Source organism: Paramormyrops kingsleyae, chromosome 1, assembly GCF_048594095.1.
Source record: "Paramormyrops kingsleyae isolate MSU_618 chromosome 1, PKINGS_0.4, whole genome shotgun sequence".
Taxonomy (NCBI): domain Eukaryota; kingdom Metazoa; phylum Chordata; class Actinopteri; order Osteoglossiformes; family Mormyridae; genus Paramormyrops; species Paramormyrops kingsleyae.
The window spans coordinates 64,347,636-64,370,385 of record NC_132797.1 but is presented as its reverse complement, the minus strand read 5'-3'; the positions used below and the strand labels follow the sequence as shown (position 1 = coordinate 64,370,385).

General features: G+C 42.6%; 1 protein-coding gene across 2 annotated transcripts in view; it reads left to right on the top strand.

Moving 5' to 3' along the window:
* The window catches only part of LOC111855689 (mannosyl-oligosaccharide 1,2-alpha-mannosidase IB), a 70,176-nt gene that overhangs the window by 31,754 nt on the left and 15,672 nt on the right, over nucleotides 1–22,750 (top strand). For both annotated transcript variants that reach the window (XM_023834925.2, XM_072717647.1), the window contains 3 exons: nucleotides 11,007–11,103; nucleotides 18,493–18,611; nucleotides 20,145–20,225. In XM_023834925.2, coding sequence (XP_023690693.1) covers nucleotides 11,007–11,103; nucleotides 18,493–18,611; nucleotides 20,145–20,225 — 297 coding nt within the window. The remainder of the gene's footprint in view (nucleotides 1–11,006; nucleotides 11,104–18,492; nucleotides 18,612–20,144; nucleotides 20,226–22,750) is intronic.

The window sequence follows — 22,750 nt, the reverse complement described above, 5'->3', positions numbered from 1 at the left end:
GTTCATAGAGAGACACCTAGGAGTATATTTTACTGATCGGGGGCCAAAGAAAGATAGTTTCAGGGTGGTAAAATAATGAAGGTATCTGTTAGGAGCACAAGTTGGTCATATGAGGCTGGATATATTGATCCCATTAGCTGTCAGAGTACTATTTCTCTGTATTTGCGTGTTTAAAAATCCATATTTAATATGCTGTCCAGTGTCAGTCGATAGCCAGCAAATCATGGTCGCTAGGATCCTGCCTGCAGACGTAACCTGAGGGTGACTCGGGTTGTGCTTTTGTTATGGCATAATGCCTGGCCGTGTTTTCGGCAGGTTCCCTAAATCGCTGCAGAGTATATTGTTACTCCTGGGTCACGTCGTGGGAATCCATCACTACAGCAGATGAGCCGATGAGCCATTTGTAACGAACGCCATCTCCCCCTTGGGCTCATTCGGTACCTCTGGCTTCACCAATCCTGTTAGAGTGCAGACCAAACATGACTCCTGTTACGAATCCCATTAAAGTGTTAATTGGATCCCCTCCATTAGACCGATCCTGTTACATGTGTCTTACCGCTTCACCATAGTCTGCCGTGAAACCATCTGAAAACCAATTACTTACTGTCTCTCTGTCACAATAAATTACTGGGAATTCTGTTTTCACAGGGTGGTTTAAATGTCATTTGCTGTATAATTCAGTGCTTTTATTTACCTTTTTGTTCATCTTTAAACTCAAAGTCTGGAGGCTGGAAAGGGTAGGCAATTTAACTTTGTCACCAGCCCGACCATTTCATTTATCTCTGTTTGAGATGGAGGCATTTATTAAGATGCATGGCATCAGGGAGGCTTTCCCCAAGCATCTAGGCCTTGTGACTGACACCCTACTGCCAGATGCACTGCGTGATGCCTTTGTCGTTCATGTATGCCACACAATATTCTGGTGTAATGGGGTAATTTAACCCCCTTCGTGTTTTGGCGGTGAGTTGGTACACTTTTAGGTTACATTCCCATTGCCTTTAACTGAATCTATATGTAGAGGCAGTGGCTGAATGTAGAGGTCAGTGTATTTGCTGTAAATTTAATTGTATGACAGCTTTGTATGGGCGGTTTGCTTTCCTCATGCCTCTGTACAGCTAGGCTGCCGTGGCATGTGGCCCGTTGCACATCTTCAAAGGCGTTTTGAACTTCTCTGCTTAAACTTTAGAACTTCAAAATTAATCACAACCCCTGAAGATCAGAGACCTAGCCTCAGATGTCATTTACTGTGTTTTCCACACAGCAGGGATATGAACAATGGCTACTTTTCTACAGTTTTGGAGAATTTCTGGTTATTTGATTATTCCCATAAAACTGCAGCTAGCAACAAAAAATACAGCGGAAAGGCTTACTCTGGCCAGGGAGTTGATGCAGCACATCATCAGAAACTGGAGTGACATGCTGAAAGGATATGATTAGTTAGCTGAATTAAAATGATACTGTTACTGCTTGGCTTTGCAAAACTGAAAGGGGCATTGCATAAGAATAAAACTGGATCAGAACACAAGGAATTCAGGGCACGGATAGATGGAAGTAATTTGTCTAATTTAAGTAATTGTCGAATAAGTAAATTATGATTTGAAGGAAGTGCTGGTGGATACTCTCCAGCAATGTGAATTCAGCATAATCTTCTTTCCAGCCCTTCCTTCCCTCCTTATGGGTAACTTATCCCTTTCCCACCATTTCTAAATACTACACAAAGCAAGTGTGCCAGTTTCTCTGTATGTATTTTGCTGTTGACTTCCAGTGTGTTGCATCCATGGAACGTAATAATGCAAATCTGCTGGTGAATAACCCTCCATGGTTTTGCATGTCTGTGCATATAATATTTCTCTTTTATGCTTTAGTGACAGTCAAGGAAATGGCCTTATTTCCACTGTGATGTTTCTGTGAACATACATTCTGGTCTAGTTGCGAAGCAAAGTGTTAGATTGCAAAAAATGCCGGGGGGGAGAATGTTCCCTTGCTGAATGCTGGCAGCATTTTCCAGGTTTACGAGGGTGATGTTCTACTCACCTGGTATCTGCTGCTGTACCTTTATGGCCAGACTCGCGGTGAACCGGTGGTCAGGCAATGCGCTCAGCAGAAATTCTTTGATGCTGGGATTATGGTTCTGTTCTGGAACTTTCAATGTAAGCGATGAAAGGGGTTTTGAGCGAGCAAGGCTTCAGAAGAATGGCAAAGCAGTAAAAAGTCTGATTAGGATGAGATGATGTGTAAACAATATAATGTGATTACGTTTGTTATTCTGAAAGCAAAGTAACATGGGTGATAAGAGACTCTGCCATGGCTGAGCAGCAGGGCTTCTGCTCCTTGTAAGGCTGCCAGTAACCAGCATTTGAAGTCCAGTGGGACTGTATTCATTGTCTGTTGTGTTGTGCGGTAATGCCTCCACATTAGCTTCTCTATTCCCAAGCAATCATGGAACCCTGTGCTGTAGCATCCATCCCGACCTGACTTTGAGTGTGCTGGGTATGATGGCTGTGTTGCTGTAGCAGTAGCGGCTAGACCAGAAAGGACAGGAAAGGAATATGTGAAGAAATGTTTGTCCCTACAAACTATGCAGGTTCCAACCCCGGCTAAAATGTGCTCTGCCTGGGGAGGATAAAACGTCATGATTTGGATTTTGTGCTGTGTCACATGTTAGGTACTTTCAACTCTGATGTCCCTAGAGACTTTTTTTTGGCTGCTCATCTGTGCTGCAGGGGTTAGATGAACCATTTCCTGTTTCTTTTTTTTTTTGTGGACTGGAGAGTGAACACTCAGCAGTTTACTGCAGTTTCTGTATTGTGTTCCTCAAATCCATTGGTGAGATTGCGATAAATCCAAGATGAATCTGTGAGTCATTGAAATTTAAGGTTGATGGCTTTTTAAAATTTATGCTACGTTAAACTTATAAGCTAGTCTTAAAATGGCAGCTATTGAAATATAGGGTATCATACTATTTTACAGTGAATCCAAATCTGATGAGTTGGCACAAAATGACATTTTTTGGGAATGAATTTAATGCTGAGTATGACATTGTTAGACAGAGGAAAAATTGTACTTGTAGTTGTCCGGTTATAAATGTAACTGTGAAACAGGGTTTTCGATCACATTAAAGAGGCAATGACTGCATTAGCATTAGTAATCCCAATGCTTGTAACTCTTTAAACATCCTTTTATGACAGGTATCACTTTAGGCTTTGAGTAAAAGTGATTGGCAGTGATGTGAGGGAGATCTGATGGTCTGTGACACAGCTTTGTGGGCTAGACAGGATCTAAAAGCTGTCTTTCCATTCAGAATTTGTAGGCTTTGAGCTCTTGACTGTCTTCAAGGAGAGGCCAGTGTTCTCCTTGGAGCATAAAATGATTTGAAGCTAATATAACTGCTGAGGCAGATGCAGGTGTTGAATGTTGTTGCTTGTATCCAATATCTTAGGGGTTACGTCTTGCGTGACTCACTGGTGCTTCCCACTGTTCTAATACAGACTTTGTAGTGTCACTCCTCCTCTTTCCTCTGCTAATCTTCTACCATTTCTAACCCTGTCCTATATTGTTATCGCTCAACATCAGCCCTCCCCCAGCTCTGCCAGGTCACAGATGCCCAGCAGGCTGTGATGAGATTTAAAGCCCGCTCCTGTTTTCTTCAGGATGGGGTGGATGACAAAGGATGGGCAGGTACGAGTGTCCAACCTAACAATAATTTGTGATCTATAATTACATGAGCACTTGCTCTACCACCAGCTGGAACCGGTTAGATGGCCTGGTTAGATCACCACAAACAATCACGTAGTCGCTCAAATGCTTCCACTAAATATATGGTTTGACTGCATTGAGTTACTTATCAGGTTTCTGGCAGGTACCTCATTTCAGTTTTGGGTTTGGATGTGACTGACTGCAGGCTTGGGCTGCATGTTTCAGCACCTGAATCCTGATAAGCTGTTGTTATATGGAACTCAAACTGAATCTGGAGAGCTTTTCCTATTAAGCTTGCTCTCATTCTGACATGTTGCTCTTTCCATCATGTTCCATTAGTTCTGTAATTGTGGGCATTAGCTGTACCTCTGTATTTTCCAGAAATAAACGGAACATAGTATTTATTAGGCAAGGGAGATACAACAGTTCTGAAATCACCATGTGACTCATTTTGGATTATTTAATGTTTTCTGAGATATTTGACCTACTGGTAAATGATTTCTGGCACCTGTATTTGTATTCCCGGACTGCTTGGAAATGAGCAACAGCTTCCCGACTCCCAGAAACTGGCGAAAAGCTCCAGGAGTCTTAGTCATTGTTAGTTTTGCAAAATTTATAATTATGGGAAATATGTAGCAAAGGCTACTGAGCATATTTCTCCCTTACAACCAAAATCTTAAGAATTCAACCTCCTCCCAAAAATATTAAATATTCTGGGAATCTGCAGAGTTCTGGAAACTAAGGCTGTCTGGTGGAAATATTGCCTAGAACTCCATGCATCAGGCTGCCCGGCTCTAAGGTTAGCTGTGACAGCCCACTGAGCCATAAAGGTAGCAGCCAGGTTGGGATAATGCCTCGTTTAATGGGACTGTCACCAGTCAGGGCACCAGACCCATCGCTTGGTGAAGGCATGTGCTCCTGCAGAACCACACTCACACCACATCCAGTTGGATGCAGAAATGGCCCATGCAGGAGAATCCAGATTGAATCTGTATTTCTCTGTTCCGCTTAATGCGTCTGCTCTCTGTGGAGGTTACACAAAGTGCTTTTGAACACATCCCAAATGAATGTGCTGGCTTTGAGAAAATGTGCCCATGTTTCCCCCTGATTGAGATGCCAATTCCAAATCTCAGTTCTTCACTGCTGTCCCATCACTGTTACTAAATCAGTCTGGTGAACTAGTCATGATAACAGAAAAAGCATTTAATCTTTGCTGAGTTCCAGCCGCATCTTTTAATGCAGAGGGAGTGGAAATCACTTGAGTGAAAAGTGCGAAGGCCATTATGGAATGGGGCATTCCATTCAGGAGAGCTGGGCGTGCACACAGGGGATCTGAGATTACACTCCTGCTGCTAACCTGTCACATCAGCTACACTAGGAATGACTGAAGGGGAACGGGGTTCAAATGGCAGCCCCAACCCCATGTATGATTTATGAGGCGCTCCCTGAGACTTCTGGAAGCTCTCGGAAGAGGTGAAAATGCTCTCTCAGCCATATATGCTATTCCAGTAGAAGACTTTGGATTGATGTCAAGAGGAAGATAAATTCAGGTGTTATTTTTTTCTATGCATGTTACAAAAAAATGACTTAATTCTGGTCCTGTTTCCAAATTCATTAATGTTTCTTTTTGCGTGAATGTCTCTGAGCGGAACAGGCAGTAATAATTCTACTCCACTGAGCACAGCTTAGCCTGGCCAGGAACTTCAAAGACCAAGCGACAAACAGCTGGAACTTTTCTCAGGCTGTCTATATTGGCTGCGTTTTAGAGAGGAGAAAACCTGTATCAAGTGAAGTGTTCTTCTTAAAGTGGATAGGACCCAGTTATGATCCTGAAAGGTCTGCTAAGTGTTAGTTGTCTTTCCATCTTCATTTGTTACTTTTCTGTTGAACATAGTGATTTCCATGAGCCAAGCTGCCCAGCACTGAGTACCGATTAACCTTGTGCTGGCCAGTTATGGGGCAGCACCAGTTCACAAGGCATTTGGAAGCCTTTTGATTGACACACAACTGATGGCGTGAATGTGATGGAAGAACTGATGGAGAAAGAGGCTTATCCCAAGATGCCCCTGTGTTTTCATCATTTCCATGGAAGCGTAACTCATTATGGCTTCACCTGGCATTGTGGAGCATTGTGTGGAACAATAAGGCATTTTTTTCTGTATGAACAATTGCAGTCAGAAATTCAGTAATTTATTAATCATTTTATTATTTAAACTGCTTTAGTTATGTTTTCATTCCTCCTAGTGTATATAACCTAAATCTACTTGAATGACATTTATCAACACAGCCTGTAATTGTGATTGCATTGGTAAAGTATAGGAGATATTTTGCATCATGCTATGATAAAGCATCATCTTTCTTTGCAATCCAGACATTGTGGAGGGTGTCCATGGGAAAGACCATGAGGAGGAGATGGATCTGGTGAGCGTGTGGCTTTGCTCAGCAAAGGTCGCATTCGGGCCACGTTCAGCCTGCCTCTCTTCGCTTCACCCCTTCATCTCTCGAAGAGCAACCTTAACATCCACATGGGCTTTTCACCTTTTGGGAGATGCTGAATGAATGATCAATGTCGCCACACCAAGCACTGCATTGTGGGATATTATTAGTGTAGCTTTCTGTGGGTGGGTTGGGGAACCAAAGCTATGTATGAATGTTCAGGCTTTGAATGAGGTTATGATTGACTGACTGTCGGATGCAGCTTCAACATTCCAGAAATTCCAGAAATGTTCTATTCCACCTCAAAAGACGTCCCCCCCGCTTATCTTTCCATAGAGCAGGGGTCTCCAACTCCGGTCCTGGAGAGCTACCGTCCAGTAGGTTTTCTATCCTACCCGGCTTCTGATGAGCCTCACCTGTTCTCAGTTAAATACCAGGAACAGGTGTGGCTCATCAGAAGCCAAGTGGGACAGAAAACCTACTGGATAGTAGCTCTCCTGGACCTGAGTTGGAGACCCCTGCCATAGAGCTATATTAAAGGTTTCTCTTTTGATCCTGAACTGAAGGAACTGCAACCCTTTTGCAAGACTGGCTGACCATGTGGTGCTGTCCCCACCTCTTCCTCCTCCGCCAAGTCAGTTTAATTTATTGCTTGTTGGAGTAGCATTTGATGTCTAATTTCTTACCGAAATTGACGCTGCTTTTTTGGTGCAGCGGGTAGTGGTCTGTTCTCGCCAAGTGTCAGCCCTATTGATGGGGTGACCCTTGTCACTTTCAGGCATATCCAGGCAGTGTCACTTTGTGGTAGTGGCACCTCTTCAGAACCCCTGTCACTCACGTTCATGCATCTACCCCTCAATACACAAAACTCTTTTGTTTCTGCTGTTGTCACGATAGCGCCATATGCCATTTTTAATTTTCAAGTACTCAAGTTATGATTTGCAGTACAGAGCCATAAGTACAAGAATATCTCTTTTTGACCTATAAACTTGTTCCAGGGAGTTGGTATAGATAGATGGATGTGCTGAAGATATGAATGGATATAGACATTTTTAGTACACTAATAATTACTAGTAGTCAAAATTTCCCTGCTTGTAATACAATGTGTGTGTGTGTGTGCGCACGTTTGTTTCTTTAAAAAAAAAAAAAAAAGGCTCTGGTTTAATGATGCTTCAATATGGCTGAAATGTTTGTTCTGTAAGCTTTCTGCTATGAGTCCATTTCTGGTCAAAGTTTTGCCACCTTAGTGCCTCTATGATCCCAGAGGCTCTGTTTACTTCTGCTTGTCCCCTTGGTCTGTCTTGTTGCCATTGCAAGTGGGCCGTCTCTTCCTTCGGAACCCGGCCGTAGAAAGCGAGAAAATTGATACGGTGTCAAGTCTGTGTGGGTGTGAAGATCGAGTTGGCGATTTTATAATCGGGTGTGCTGGTGGGTGGGCAGGCTAGCGGGTGCGGGTCCATGGGTGGCTGGTCTCTTCTGTGCACATTTCAAAAACACCGTTGTTGAAAGTGTGAGGGTGGGCGATATGGCAAAAATATCAAATCACTTTTTTTTTTTTTTTTTTTTTTTCCTTCAGGCAGGATCACAATCCGTGATCCTATCAAGAATGTTTTCCATGTTGCTTTTGAAGACCGTTAATGAAGAGTACAACCAAACAATTTTTTAATTATTTTTTTTAAATGAAAAAACCTAAAAGAAAAAAATAGACCAAATTACCTTTTCAGACTGATTTTAATCGAGTGCAGTTCTGCGAAGTATGAACATTCACCAAGAATTTTGAAATGGTATACTTTTAAAAAAAAAAAATCCCATCTAAAAAAGAACATTGATTTCAGGTAAACGACAACACTTAAGTAAAATGCGGTCATGCTATGTAACATGTAACGGTAGGAATTTTAAGTCAGGTTGTAGCATCTGATGAATTCATGCTCTGTTTGACTTAGCATACTGTTTCGGGTTTTTTTATTTTGTGGTGGTTAAAAAGGTTTGTTGTTTCGCCATATGACGTGCGAACCTTATCTTTACACATGTTGAAAATAATGGTTTGCACTGTGTCCATTTTGGGAAAACCCAAACAAGTTCCATATTATTGATGTCAAATTGTTTTTAGGGACCAACTCCTCCATGTCATCCATGTTGTTGCGTCGCCAAAAAGTGTTGCATGTTGGGAGAAGGCCGCAAAAGGGAGAAATGAACAAATCCAGGGCTCTACTTACTGTTTGCTATTGCGGGTTTATTGGTGCGTTGAATTGATCTGGCTGACAAAACAACTTTAGATGCTTGTATGAGCCATAGAACTCCAACTGATAGAATGTGCACTGCAGCACAATACTGATGCCATCAAATCACACACCCCTAGTGTGACTGTATGAATGGGCGATGCCATACAGGGATCCGTGGCATCTTATTGGAGGCGGAGGTTACCCAACTCTAATGCTGCTCACTCCTACTTGCATTTGGGAACAGCAGAAATAGACCCAGAAATGCAAATTATTTCTTGGAAAGTGAATTTTTCAAGAGACATGAGTATTATGATAAATAATGAGTTATCAGAATGCCAAAGGATGTGGATTAAATATCTACGGCTTCTCACTGCCATATCGGCCCGCTTCTCAAAGGCCCGGAGCTGCTTTGGTTTCGTTTCAGCCTTCAGCAGCTTCATTACAGTAATCATTTGGACAGGCGGCCCACCTGGCATTCCTAGGAGCACTTCAGTGCTGATATGAAATGTATGTTCAAAGCAGTCGTGCTCCTGTGGTCCAGCCCCTCCCCATTCTGAATACATGCTGGCCTCTCTCTCTCATCCATCCAGATCATCGCATCACCAATCCCAGAATAGCTCCGGCCTGCACAGAGCGCCTTCCAAACCCACCAGAGCTCTTGTGAGAGGCTTCAAAAGCCATGAGGGAGGGCAGGAGACTGATTCAAACACCTATTACCAGTCCAGCCAGTTTGAATGAATTCACTTTTTAAAAGTGACTGTTCAAGTGAATTTTGGCAAGTTTCCACTCTGCTCACTTCACAGCAAATTTAATTTCTGAAGGCCTGCTGTGGGTCTGTCTATAGCCAGTGGTGTTGCCTATACTGTGGATGCTTCCATAGTCTTTGGAAGACAGGTGTATATGCAGGACTCCATTCTCATTCTATTTAGTTAGTAGCTGGTGCTTCTGGGTTTTTGACTGGTTTGTCCTTCTCTTTTTGTTTTCTTTCTGGGCATTGGAGAACCCAGGCCCAGGCTAGGGAACCTGGATGTGGACCAGCTTACTGTTTGGCATATCTGGAAAAAACTATATACTGTGCCCTTTCAGTAGGAGATGAAATTCTATTACTTCCTTTGAACACCCAGCCATGAACCGAAGAGTGTATTATGTAAAGAGCAAAGCATTTTACTCCTCTTGACAATGTGGACTTTATGGAATATCATGGATATATATATATATATATATATATATATATATATATATATATATATATATATATATATATATATATATATATATATGAGTGAGAGAGAGAGTGAGTGAGAGAGAGAGTGAGTGAGAGAGAGAGTGAGAGAGAGAGAGAGAGAGAGAGAGAGAGAGAGAGAGAGAGTACATAATATGTATTTGTTTGGCACTAATTGTAATTCTAGTCATAAGAAAGAGGGGAGATGATGCATTATTCATTAGGCAGGTACTGTAGCGGGTATGCTCTGTGGAGGTTGATGGTTCAGGTCCCAAGTGGGATTTGGCTTTTGTACCTCTTGATCTTAACCGGAATTTTTGCAGTAAAGCAGCTAAATTTATGTTGTTGGTTGCTTTGGATGAAGGTGTCTGTTCATTGTGTGTATCAGCAATTTCACCCGTGGCGAGGCCAGAGCTGTAGTGGAGCTCTCTTGCTGGCCTTTGCTTCTGGCTTTGTAGTGTTTCTCTGCCCACAGCGACTGGTTTTATCCAGACTCCTTGTCCAGGAGCTTGTTTTTTCAGTCGGCCTTGGCTTGCTTTAGCATCTGAACCATTTTCACAATTCACAATCCGAGATAAATAAATTCCAAAGGTGTCGTGGATTAGAGCCTCTTTATTTCAATGCCTGTGAGTTCACCTTGTGTGTGTTCAGTCACTGGCCGTTGTGTTTTAAGCGCCCTTTCAGCCCGATGAAGGTCAGATGAGTGCTACGAAACTAGCAGATTGTTGCTTTCCCAAACTAGGGTGGAGCGCCCTCACCAGTGGTACAGAGAATTAATCATTTATTAGCATTATTAGTTTCTGAAAATATTTCATTAGTCACTATAAACCTCCATGTCCTGTCGCCATCATAAAAATGTTACTGGTATCTTGCATTGCTGCAGAAAGGCCGTAAACACTGCACTGCACACTGTTTAAAGCTGAGAGTGGGTTTTAAAATATGCCGTGTTGAAGTCTCGATGGGGTGAGATGTTTGAATGAGCCCGGGAGCTGTGTGTGTTTTGCTTGATGGATCTGAGGGGAAGAAGCAGAGGAAGGCAGGTAACTGTGGGAACACAATGATGAGGCTTCCATTCCTCGCATGTTTCCTCTCATAGTCCACATATGCAGTTTAGGTGTACTGGTGCTTGTATGTTCACCCTGTGATGGTTCCCATGTAGGAAATCTCCTACCTGTTGCCTGTGCTTCCCAGGATAGCAGCTGCGTAGTGCAGAAACTATCATTAAGAAAAGAACAACCAGGGTCTGCCGTGTTCTGTTTTTGTGGAACAAACAGAAACTTCTACAGAGAATGAGTCATAAATTACAGCTGTGAAAAATGGGCTCGCCGTTGGCTTGGTTGTCATTTTTAAATAATGAAGAAACTGTAACAGAATGTGTGTTTTAAAGTTATCAAACCCAGCTGAGTCTTAAAAAATGGACACTTTTGCAGATGATGAAGCATGCGTGGGGGAGTTACCGGCAGTACGGCTGGGGACACAACGAGCTGAAGCCCCTCGCCAAGAAGGGACATTCCACCAACATCTTTGGTGAGTGAGGGGACCGACCCCAACGCCGCCTCAACCCCAACGCCGCCTCAACCCCACGCCCCAAATTTTCCCAAACCATTATGGTTTTTCCCTCATCATCATTGTCTCTACTCGCTGCTTGAAGGGGCTCCCTGTTGTTCAGTTCAGGCCATGAGGTTTAATGTTTTGAGGTCTTCAGTGTCTCTCCCTGCACACCTATTTTTTATCAGTCAGCTGTATGCTCTTATATACTTTGATTTAACTTTTGTTTAAACCTTATGATTATGATTATCTGGATTGCCCATCAGAAGTGTTTTTGAGTCCATATCAATCCCTGTAGAACAGAAATGTAATTTTATATTATGGTGGCAGATTTTTATCAGTAAAATGTGGAGATGTGTTTCTAAACAAAATAAGAAAAAAACTATCAAAGAAAGTTTTATGGTGATCACATATGGTGTGGAGAAGTAGATGTGCTTTGGTAGTGAGAATGGTTTGGTTTGCCGCAGGGTAAAATAGAACGGCTAATGTTTAATTCCAAATTTGACGGCATCGGCTCTTTGGTGCAGCTACATTTTTTCCTCATTTTTCAGAAAAAAACCTTTCAAAGGGCAGAGTTTTTTCCACAGCTGATTAAACAGGCAAGGCAAACAGTGTTGAAATGTATCATCATGCAGGACAATGAGCGAGCTTGGCTAATCTCACACCTCTGCTTCTCATATCCACTGATAATATCATCCTGTATGTTTTCAATTACAGGATGTCAGAAAGATACTTATTAAAGCCTAAATGTAGAAACTGCTAACCCATCTGGGACTCTGAAGGAGACCCCCTGAGCAGAGGGAGAATCCAGTGGACAGGATTATAAAGCACTGTCAATCAGCCTGGTTTAAACAATTTCTTTTTGGTTTTATTGCATCCTATCGGGTCAGACCAATTTCTAGTCATTGGCGGGTGGTAATGCTACCTGCTGAAGCTTTGGCACACCCTGCTTTCCCTGTGATTTCTTGTTGCTACAACATGGTTTAGCCGGTTATGTGGTATTGGAGCATGTCACTTTTTCTCCCCTGCACTTCTGTTTGAGAATGCAAACGCCTATAAGTGAGACTCCTTTAGACTCCATTGGAGTATTAAATGAGTGTGTGTTTGGTTTTTAGCCTGGTTTGGATCAAACACATTACAAACCCTGTGGGAGAGCTTGACCTCGGCACCCACTGAGCTTCCCCGGAGGGGTAATCTCACTTCAGCCAAGGAGGATGACTTTCAAACATATTTACTCTGCATTTTCTCTGGGTCCAATTCAGTTTCCGCGTCAAGCTTAATGCCCGGCTTCAGATTTCATAGAACATGTGGATGGTTAGAGGTGCTGGTAGGTTTCGGTCTGTATCCTTCAGGAAATCTCGAAATTTCCCTAGTTTGATTCTGGGCTTATCATGTAGAAGCATATTGGGTAGAGAGTAGAGGGTTAAGTAATGAGAGGGGTGGCATGGTGGTGCAGTGTTTAGCACTGTTGCCACACACCTCTGGGACCAGGGTTCGAGTCTCTGCCTAGGTTACATGTGTGTGGGGCATGTTCTCCCCGTGTCGTCGTGGGGTTTCCTCCAGGTACTCCGGTTTCCCCCCACAGTCCAAAGACACGCTGAGGCTAACTGGAGTTACCAAATTGCCCATAGGTGTGCATGTGTGAGTGAATGGTGTGTGAGTGTGCCCTGCGATGGGCTGGCCCCCCATCCTGGGTTGTTCCTCGCCTCATGTCTGTAGCTTCCGGGATAGGCTCCGGACCCCCCACGACCCAGAAGGATAAGCGGTTTGGAAAATGGATGGATGATATAATGAGAATTTTACAACAGTAGCTGTAAACCCATCATTGTTTATGCATGTGTACAGATAAGTGTCTATAGCTACAGGTAGATTAAGCATGACACTGACGAGATGGCCGTAATGTCCCTGCTGATTTTTTACATAATTAGAATTACTAACAAATTAAAGGAGATGTAGTTTGAGAGACTGCATGGCCCAGCGCTCCCTGGACCATTTCCTGGGGTGGCGGCCAGCCCGTCCTCAGGCTCCTCCTGTAGTCCAGATGGAGAGGAGGCAGAGGCGGTGCGAGAGCGAGTGCGGCTGTGTTTCTGGCCTCATGCGAGTGAGGACTGTGCCTCGAACTCGCCAGATGTCAAGAGCAGCCCCCCTGCCGGGCTTAAAATGCCGCCTGGTTTGGGGTGACAACCATCTTTAAATACCTCCCTTTTAGAAGCAGGTTACCGTCTTGTCCTGATTATGCTATGAAGAAGAAAAGCCTTTATGCCCGAATACACCCACTTTGGTAAATGACTGAAAAATGGCACATTATATAAGTGCCAGATGGAATAATAATCACCAAAATCGAGCGGAGAGCCATTTTTAGTTACTTTGGTATAATTTCAATTCTATATAACAATCTGTAAAGGTCATCGGAGAAAATAATGAGAATTAATTATTTTTGGTTTATGTTCCCCATTTTTTTGTGAATGGTTATTTCTTAGTGCTGCATTAATTTTGTTTTTATTTATTGTTTATGCCTCTGAAGGAAATGGCCTTGTTTGTGAGGCTGTGTGGAAGGGCTGTAGCTAAAACGGTACAGTGCACCGTTTAGCTAGTTAGCTCCCCGAGCACCATGGTGATGCCACACTAAATGACCAGGATCACTGAGACCGTATGAAACTGGTGTTGAAACCGCTGTGTTCAGGCTGCTGCTTTGAGTACTGATTGTAGTCAGCTTTTCTCCCAGTCCCATAACAGATGTCCTGGGCTCAGACAATGCAATATGTGAAGGATTAGTCTCTTCACATGGACAGCAGAATTAATGAGTACAGCTGATGTCTGTTTAAAGTGGGTTTTGTTAAGAGGGAAGCAAACCCTGTCATCCCTGTGGAGCATCACCTTCAAAGCCCTGTTGTACTGTTCATATGTATCATTTGTGCTGGTGAGGTGATGACACATGTTTGGAGACAGTGATGACGCTTATTTGTAGACCAAGTTGAATGTAGGTGTATGTAATGAGAAGAGTGTGGTGAATATCAGGATATTGTCTGATTTTTACATTTTAAAGCATTTCTTTTTTCCCGCTGCGGAGTTAATTTTGGCCGCTGTCCTCCAACAGTGTAAGTGTTACTCCATCCTTTATCCTTTTATCACCTGCTGGTCACTAAGTTCGGTCCCCGTCCTTTGCCGCTTACTCCAAAATTGCCGTGTGCCAATCAGGACTCAGTAGATGCCTGGAAATGAGGAGTGCTGGATAAAGTACCTCGCGTGGCTTTGTGCCAGGAGATTCCCCCCCCATTTTCCAGGCAGATTAAATTCCCTTTTTATTGGGCTGCATCTTGCCAAAATGGCAGCTGTAGGTGAGCCTGTGCCTCATGATGTTTGGGGAAATTTATGTCTAGAAGAAACACCCTTCATTTCAGTCCAACCGCACGCTTGTGGCCTGCTCTTTGGGCCACTGTCTCTGCACATTTTCCTGGAAGAGGGTGTTTTAAATGGGGGGGGGGTCAGCACAGTCAGATTTGCATTGTTCAAGTAGATGCAGAAGAACTGATTTGTACGAATAACCTTTTGAAATTGTTTGCATAAATTGTGGGTTTCCATTTTACACCTTTTTCCCCTATTATTTATTTATATTGGTTTGTTTTTGATTAATGGATGAGTTAAATATCTGTTCCTGCACAGCCTCTTCCTTGAGTTAATTACTCGGGTACAGATTTCAGCCTAAATAAGAGCTGGTGTTTCCACCTCAACAGAAGGGGAGCTAATTGAGATGCCAGTTGAGAGATTGATACAGCAGATGTTTCAGCCTCCATCCAGATCAGACTGGTAATTTTGGCTGCCAGTCCAGCCCGTCGCCTCAGCCCAGTTATTCTGTGGAGACTCAGTCGTCGTGGTTTCTTCTGACGTCAACTTCAGCTAAGTGGGCGGGCATCTCCCGCCCTGAAGGGCCAGGGAAGCTCTTGTGTCTGTTGGCATTGCTCCACAGGTGTCGCCACCTGCTGACTAAATGTTTTAATTATGCAAGTGCTTTGCGTGTCAGTCAGAGCTGTCTGGAGAGCCCCACCTTTGTCTTCCTGAGAAGTGACCAGCATGGAAGTTGGAATCGTTCATGATCTGTGTGTTCCCACTTTTATTTAGCATAATTCTTTGGCAGCAGGTCTTCAGTGGAGTGTGTTTTTTTTTTTCCTGTGCCTTCAGTTTTACTACAGTGTTGTGCTGTATGCTGCAAGCAAAACAAATCGACAAACGCTCACAGAATGGTTAGCATGGGGTCTGTTTCCGTGGTGATCCTTGGAAACGGGAAAGGAAAATCCGTCTAATGACAATGCTGCACCTAATTAATTTAAACTGATTGTTCAGCTTACACCAAGACTGATTTGGTGCTCATTAATTATCTTGAATAATGGCACAGTAAAAAAAAAAAGGTGTCTAGTCATGTAAGAACCTTCCATAAAGCCTTACTCTTTGAGAATCCCTGATGGAATGAGTCTGAATACTGCTTAGATTAAATATTCCGTAAATTTTATAGATTCCTAAGTGCCACAGAGCTTCAACACATCACCACACAAAAATGGACATTCGCCATGAGGAAATAATGATTCTGTGTTAAAAATAAATCTGTTTTTTGATCTCGTAAGTGTGGTTGGCATGTATTGTCTGCAGACTGTATGAACACGAATCTGCCAGAATTTAACCTTGTTAAGAGGCTGAGCAGAGTGACTTTGACAGCAGGGATAACATGATGGTTTTTTTCTCAGAAGAATGATTTATGGTCTATGTCAGTTACTTTGGGAATTTGCTGCTTTAGTCATTTGCAGGTAAATCACCAAGGTGTTTGTCAGACCCTGAAATCCAGATGGGTTTCTTATTGCCCCTTCTGAGTGATTTCTAGTAAGGTGTATTTCTAAGATCGCTAATTAGCTGCATGGCTTGATGTTTAATGAAAACGTATGCAATTTTGGCAGCACAACTTTTCAGTGATCATTCTTAAGAATCAGTAGAGATGCATGTCTCTCTTTATAGATTTTACTTTCAGATTTCTCTTTATTGCACCCAATAAAAAATGTTGGCTGCTAGAAGTACAGTATTGCTAATTCCTTTTCTCTGTGGTCATAGATGTGAGGTTTTATTTACTCTTGCAGATATACATGTAGCCAGGCAGTTAAGGCCACATGCTGAACACGGCTTGGTAAAAACCACTCCTGTGCTAGGATCGCTCAAGTTCTGATAATTTAATGTGTGCATAAACCTGTAGCTGCTTGGCTTGCTGGAAATGGGGCTTTAAAAAAAATCTAACTTCTAATTGCATTCATTCTAAGTTTTTGTTTTGATAAGGTTGAATGACCCTTCAGTTGAATTGGTTCATGGGACAGTCATAAGTGTTCTCTTGAATAATTTGAAGTGGTGATGTTTGTTTGTATTTGTTTGCTCAAGTGAGGTTCAGTTGAAATGTTTTTTCCCCCAGTTTTTGTAGGTTTCATAAGGTGTAAACAGTCCCTCTTTTCCCCAGTGTCTTGCCCAGTTTGTGGATGCATGGTTGTCGGCAGATCATCTTTCAAAGATGAGCAGCGTCATGTTTTTGTCAGCCCATCTCTGCTTTCATGAAGGAATGAAATGACCTAGAGCTGTGTTTCCCAATCTGGTCCTCAGGGACCCGCAGACAGTCCTCATTTCACTGAGAGTTGGGAGGAAGTGAAAATGTGGGCCATCTGTGGGTCCCTGAGGACTGGGTTGGGAAACACTGACCTAGAGAGCTGACCTCCGCTGCATGCAGATTGGCATTGCTTGGTGCATGGCCAGTCTGGGTATAGGAAAGTGGATACCGACAGCCTATTTATCATTCAGAAATATTCCCCCAGAATAGATTGTTTTTGAACTGTGATGAAATGTTTTAAAATCGATTTTAAGAAGTGTAATTCCCCTTCTTTTTGGCAGCCTGGTCAGGCATATGCCCACTGACCTTGAGAAGCTGAGTTGGGTGCTTGGGTTTGCTTTGCATGTGTATATTGATGTTTCTAAGTAATGCTCACCTCCCTCCCCCTCCCCCACCCCTGCAAAAAATGCTGATACCATTTTAATGACCGTTCTCTCTCCCCTGTAATAACATCTCGTCTTAAGCACTAACTTATCAGTCCAACTTTACATTACTTTTTCTGTGAGCTCTGCTCCTTGTTTTAGCATTTCTGTTGGCTTCTGATACATGTTCATAATACCTTTCATTCTGTGGAGCGGAAGGACCTTTGTGAGGAAGCTCTATCAGCTAGATATGAAAATAATATTCACAGGATATGAGCTTCTCTGCAGGTATGAGTCCTCCTGCTGGGTTTTGTTTTTTCTAGTATCCTAAGAAAGCATATATTACATATATAGCAGCACAGTCAAACAGCATTTTGTTTGAATACTGTATGCTGCTAAGTGTAGACCAGGCGTGTGATAGTGAGCAGAGATTTATAGGGATTGGTATAGAGAATGATGGCGATGCATCATACACCGTGACTTTCCTTGTTATGTGTTGTCTTTGATCGACGTTTCAAACCCCACAGCTTTTCATGTTCTTGGGGGAGGGACACTGTAGGGGAATAGTTGTGAACCATTGGTATTACTGTGTTGGTAAATAGCAGGATCCTGAGCTGCACTGATAATGAGTGACACTGGCGTTTCAGTCTGGCGGAGACCGTATCTGACTATATCCTCAGAGCGTGTTCAACACCTTTAGTTTAAAAGCCTGACCCCAGGTTAACCCTAAACAATACCACAAGCCACTGAACAGGGAGGATATATCTGATCCTGAAGTAAAATCCTTTGCCAGTTCCCTTAAAGCATTCCAGCTGTCGCTTGTTTAGTACTTTCCTCTCTGTGAAACTTTCTGTTTGTGTGAGAAGACAGTCGAGGGTGTAGAAATGTAATTACAGCCAATGAGGCCTCATAAGAGCGCAAGGCTGATTAACGAGGGCAAGTCGCCCAGGGCATCAACAAAAGGCGAGTCTCTGCAGTGTCCAGAAGTGCCCGTTTTATTAATAGCAAGACTGAGCACAGCATCACAGCACTGTCGTCCTTGTATTTTTTTTGTGGGTGGCGGGTGGGTATGTGGGCGTGGAGGCTGAAAATAATCATTTCCACTATAAGAGATCTCATAGGGTGGGTGAGCCAGCTCACGCACACACAAATTGACACCAGAGATAATGCCTTCTCCCCATTTCTCTAATAAAATTTACAAAAATAAGCTTGTTTTGGTGTTGGGGGGAAAAAATATATATATTGCAGTATGTCCGTCATTCTGTTTGTAATTAGATCCGGCATTTTCCCTGCCAATGCGGACTTTCACACCACACACACGTCTCCTTGTGTCCCACACAATGGTTTTGTGTGACTGTCCCCTATCTGCAGGTAATTCCCAGATGGGAGCCACCATCGTAGATGCCCTGGACACCCTGTACGTCATGGGCCTTCACAGTGAGTTCAAAGACGGCCAAGAGTGGGTCGAGCAGAACCTGGACTTCAGCGTGGTGAGACTCGCCCTGATCTCGAGCTGCATTTGCCACAACTTTCCCACCTACCTTAATGGGCCGTGTGTTCGCGCCTAATCCTTATCTAATACACACTTGCCAAGGTTTAAGGTTCTTTGATGTGTTTTTAAATGGAATGTTGATTACACCTCCCTCTGTGTTTTGCTCGACTATCTATCTTCACGTCATGTTTATTAATCAGCCAATATTCTTCTTCGTTGCAGCTCTACAGAATTAGCACTGCTAAGTTGTGAGTACGTGAAATAAATATCAGATCAGTTCAGTGTCACAGTGGTGGACACACAGCTGTGTTATTATCACAGAGATTCAGATCCTACTGTCGCCAGCCAGTTAGCCCACCTTTCCATACTGAGAAGGTGGACAGAAAGGTGGGGGTTCTGAACACAGGGCATCTATTGACTTGTGCACAGGTAGTCAGAAGTATGAATTATGTATGGAGGGAGCTTAATTGGCCCACCCTGGGAATTCTTGCTTTAGCATTAAAATGTTTTTTGTTTATTTTGCATATTTTATGAATATTAAATAGGCCTGTCTGGAAGAAGAGGGCGCTCGTGTCATTGTCACACTGCAAAAATGGTCTCCCCAGTTTTTTGGGATCATGTCCCCTCTCCCACTTGTACCTTGAGTCACTCACACCCACACTCTGCCTCCAGAAAGTCTTTGGGGGAGGGAGCGACAGAGACTCACGGACGTAGCCCAGCAGATGTCCGGTAGATGGATGTGTGCAGGGAGAAAAGCCTCTCGCTGATCACCGATTTATACCAGAGGCTTATACCAAACTACCAAATGTGACCCCGGTAGCATGACCTCCAGTCTAGTGACCTGAACGGCCATCATGGAGACAGTTTTTTTATTTTTTTTAACTCCATTCAGACGTTCCAACGTCTGCCCCAGCCCAGCCCACCCCACCCTGCCCTTATGTAGTGACGATATCTTCCCCTCCTTCGCTGGTTTTCTGTCCCCTACCTGTCACCGTCGCCCTTGTCCTTTTGTTGATTTGGTTAAAAATAGCAGCCGGATTTGCAAGTTAAACACCAGGGAAATTATACTTTTAGCATTACAGTGGTTCCCACCGCCGCCGCCCCCCCACAGCCGAGACTCACTGTGCTGGATTACAGGCCTCTGCTGTACCTGCTGTTTATCGGTACATATGTTTCAGAGCCCTGTGAGACAAACAGCCTAGATCTCTCCGTCAGGCTTCTGCTTCATGTATCCCCATCTTTCTTCTTCTGCTTTGTACTGCCCATGAAAATGCCGTTCCCTGAGGAGTGCCCCCCCCCTCCCCCCCATTCGCTCTGAGATATTGGAGGCAATTATAAACCCTGCAGACAGTGATATGACACCGTTTGGGGAGAATGTGCTGAAAACGTGACTTGACCAATAGATCTTGCCAGCTCTGTTCCGCAGTTGGGTGGGGTCACTTGGCAGCCATGTTGTTCTCCATCCTCAGTTTGTCCGAACTGAACATTTGTATGTGTTTTTGTTTTTTTTTTTTATCAATTCTTCCTGCAGAACGCAGAGGTGTCTGTCTTCGAAGTCAACATTCGCTTCATCGGTGGGCTTCTGGCAGCATATTACCTATCTGGGCAGGAGGTAACCAGCTCTCTGTGAAGTTCCCACAGTCTGTCTATCATCTTGCTTTCATCTCTTATTCTGCACTGTCCTCCTATTCTGTGATGTTGGATAGCAGGTTTCAGTCTTCCAGAAAAACACTAACGATGCTTGTCCCAGCTTTTTAGAGTATTTGTATTTTTGGTGTAATGTACCTGTATCTGGAATGGGAGGATCAGCACAGGAGACGTATCCACGTTCCATGTAGGACATGAAGCGTGAAGTGTTTAGTAATGAGGTCCTTGCTGCAGACCAGATCCTGGTCCCAGTTCCTGGCTCCCCATTTGATTTTGATTGAACCTCGTGCTTCACTGGCCGCTCCCCCCCTCATGGGTGGGATGAGTCACTGTAGTAATGTCAAATTTTAATAGTCGGATACAAGGCGGAAATATGATTTTGAGGAATTGTCATGACAGGACTATCTGGGTTTTAAAGCTTAATCAAAGACTGCTTGTGCTTTCAGTCATTAAAAAGTGATTGAGTGGCATAAAATCCAAAAATAATTTTGTATACAGTTCATGTTGATGGTGTTATGCTGTGGTCTGAACATATTAGAGTTTTTGACCACTCTCTGACTTAATGGAAACATTTCCAGGGTGGGTCAGTAAGGAGGAAGTCCCAGCCCCCGTTTTTATGCTTCTGGAGAGCAATGTTAATTTTGTTGATGAAAAATTTTCGTCATAGTCATCGTCAACGACCTTTATTTTCAGACTAAAATGAGTTGGTAACTAAATTTTAAAAAAATTTGCGAGGACTATGACGAAATGTATTGAGACTTTCGTAAAGCAATAAAAACGAGACAAAATGTTTGCCAGAGACGAGATCCAATCAGAACTAATGTAGTTTGCATATGGCTAACTAAAATTTAAAGAGGTCCAGTTAGAGAAAATTTCTTGAAGCAAAGGTCCGGAAGATCATAATGTCTAACTATTTAGTGTGATATATATTTAAGTAGCCTATTAGTTGTATCAACATTGCATGTAATCAATCTTGACTGATGTCAAATCAAATTAATTCAGTACAATTCAAAAACTTTTTGACAGTATTTATTGTCACGTGACATAGAACTGAACATATATGTATGACTGCCGATATGTATAATGTTTTCTCATTTACTAAATGAAAGTAGGGCTGCATTTCAAAATAAGACAAAATAAATAACGTGAAAATTGTGCATGTTTAAAATAAAGTGCTTAACTAAAGCCGTAAAACCCTAATACAGTCGTGTTTGTCACATATTTTAGTGTTCATGGATTTAAATATTGGTTTTGATAATCCCACACCAATAATAAAAATAGTCTCGTTTTAATATAAATACATTCAAACTTATCACTTTAATTGCCATTCGAGTAGGATATGAGCGGTCTTATTTCTAAAAGATATAAAATTGACGTGTTTTTCTCATGTTCGTTTTTGTCGGAGTAACAACGCAAAAAGAATGATGAACCGCAGGCGAAAACAGTGCATTTTACTTTACATTTCAAATTAAACTCAGGGTTGCCAACTTCGGCCAGCTGGCTGGAGTGAGATTTTTAATTCGAATTGGCTGCACACATATGTAACCAGTTAGCTTTTGTATTTAACCGTGTAAATACACTTTTGACATAGCTAATTTTGGTTTATAATGGTATAATACAGTGATCATGCATAATAAGATTGGCGTAAGATCTCCCGTGTGACTCTGAAAGCGTGAGTATCATGCCAGATGCTTGAGTTTTGGCAACCCTGAAAACATAATTTTTTTTGTTTCACCTGAGTTGAATAACATTACTTTATACAGTTGTTAAAAAGCGGAAACTTCAATGAACATGAAATCACCAATAAACTACGTCTACAAATATTTATTTTAATATTTAGAGAGAGCGGGACTTTATAGCCTATGCACTTCTTTGTTTTTGCACTAATGACACTACTGATTTTACAATACTCAGTTTCCGGGTAAATAAACATATGTTTGTGTTTCAAATAAGAGTGAAATCTGTGTCTTTGTGTACTGCACAGTCAGACCTTAATACCATTCCTTAACATTGGTTTCATTTCAACTTGGCGAGCGTAATGACTTTCAGAAATCGAAGGGAAACTTTAAACATTACACTTTGCACTTTTAATTTTAGTCGACTTAATCAACTGTAGTTTTAGCTGACTGTAATCTTATATTTAGTCAACTAAAACTAGATAAACTAAAATAATTTAGATGACTAAATTATGACAAGCTAAATTACATTTTAGTCAAAAGACTATAACTAAAACTAAATTAAAATTTGCTGTCAAAACACTGCTGGACAGTGGAGTGAGAGAGAATTTGGGTGGCAGGACCTTACCATGAGCCTTCTGGGGATAAGGCATGGGACAGTTCTGGACCGCCCCCCTTTCATTTTCTGGTTTGTTTGTCTGGGCTTGATCTTCCAGAAAAAGCCTGTTACTCCAGCAGAAGACATTGAGCGGAGGCTGGGTAGGACAAGCTGATCATTTTGTTGGATGAAATGTAAACCAGATGACATCTCCAG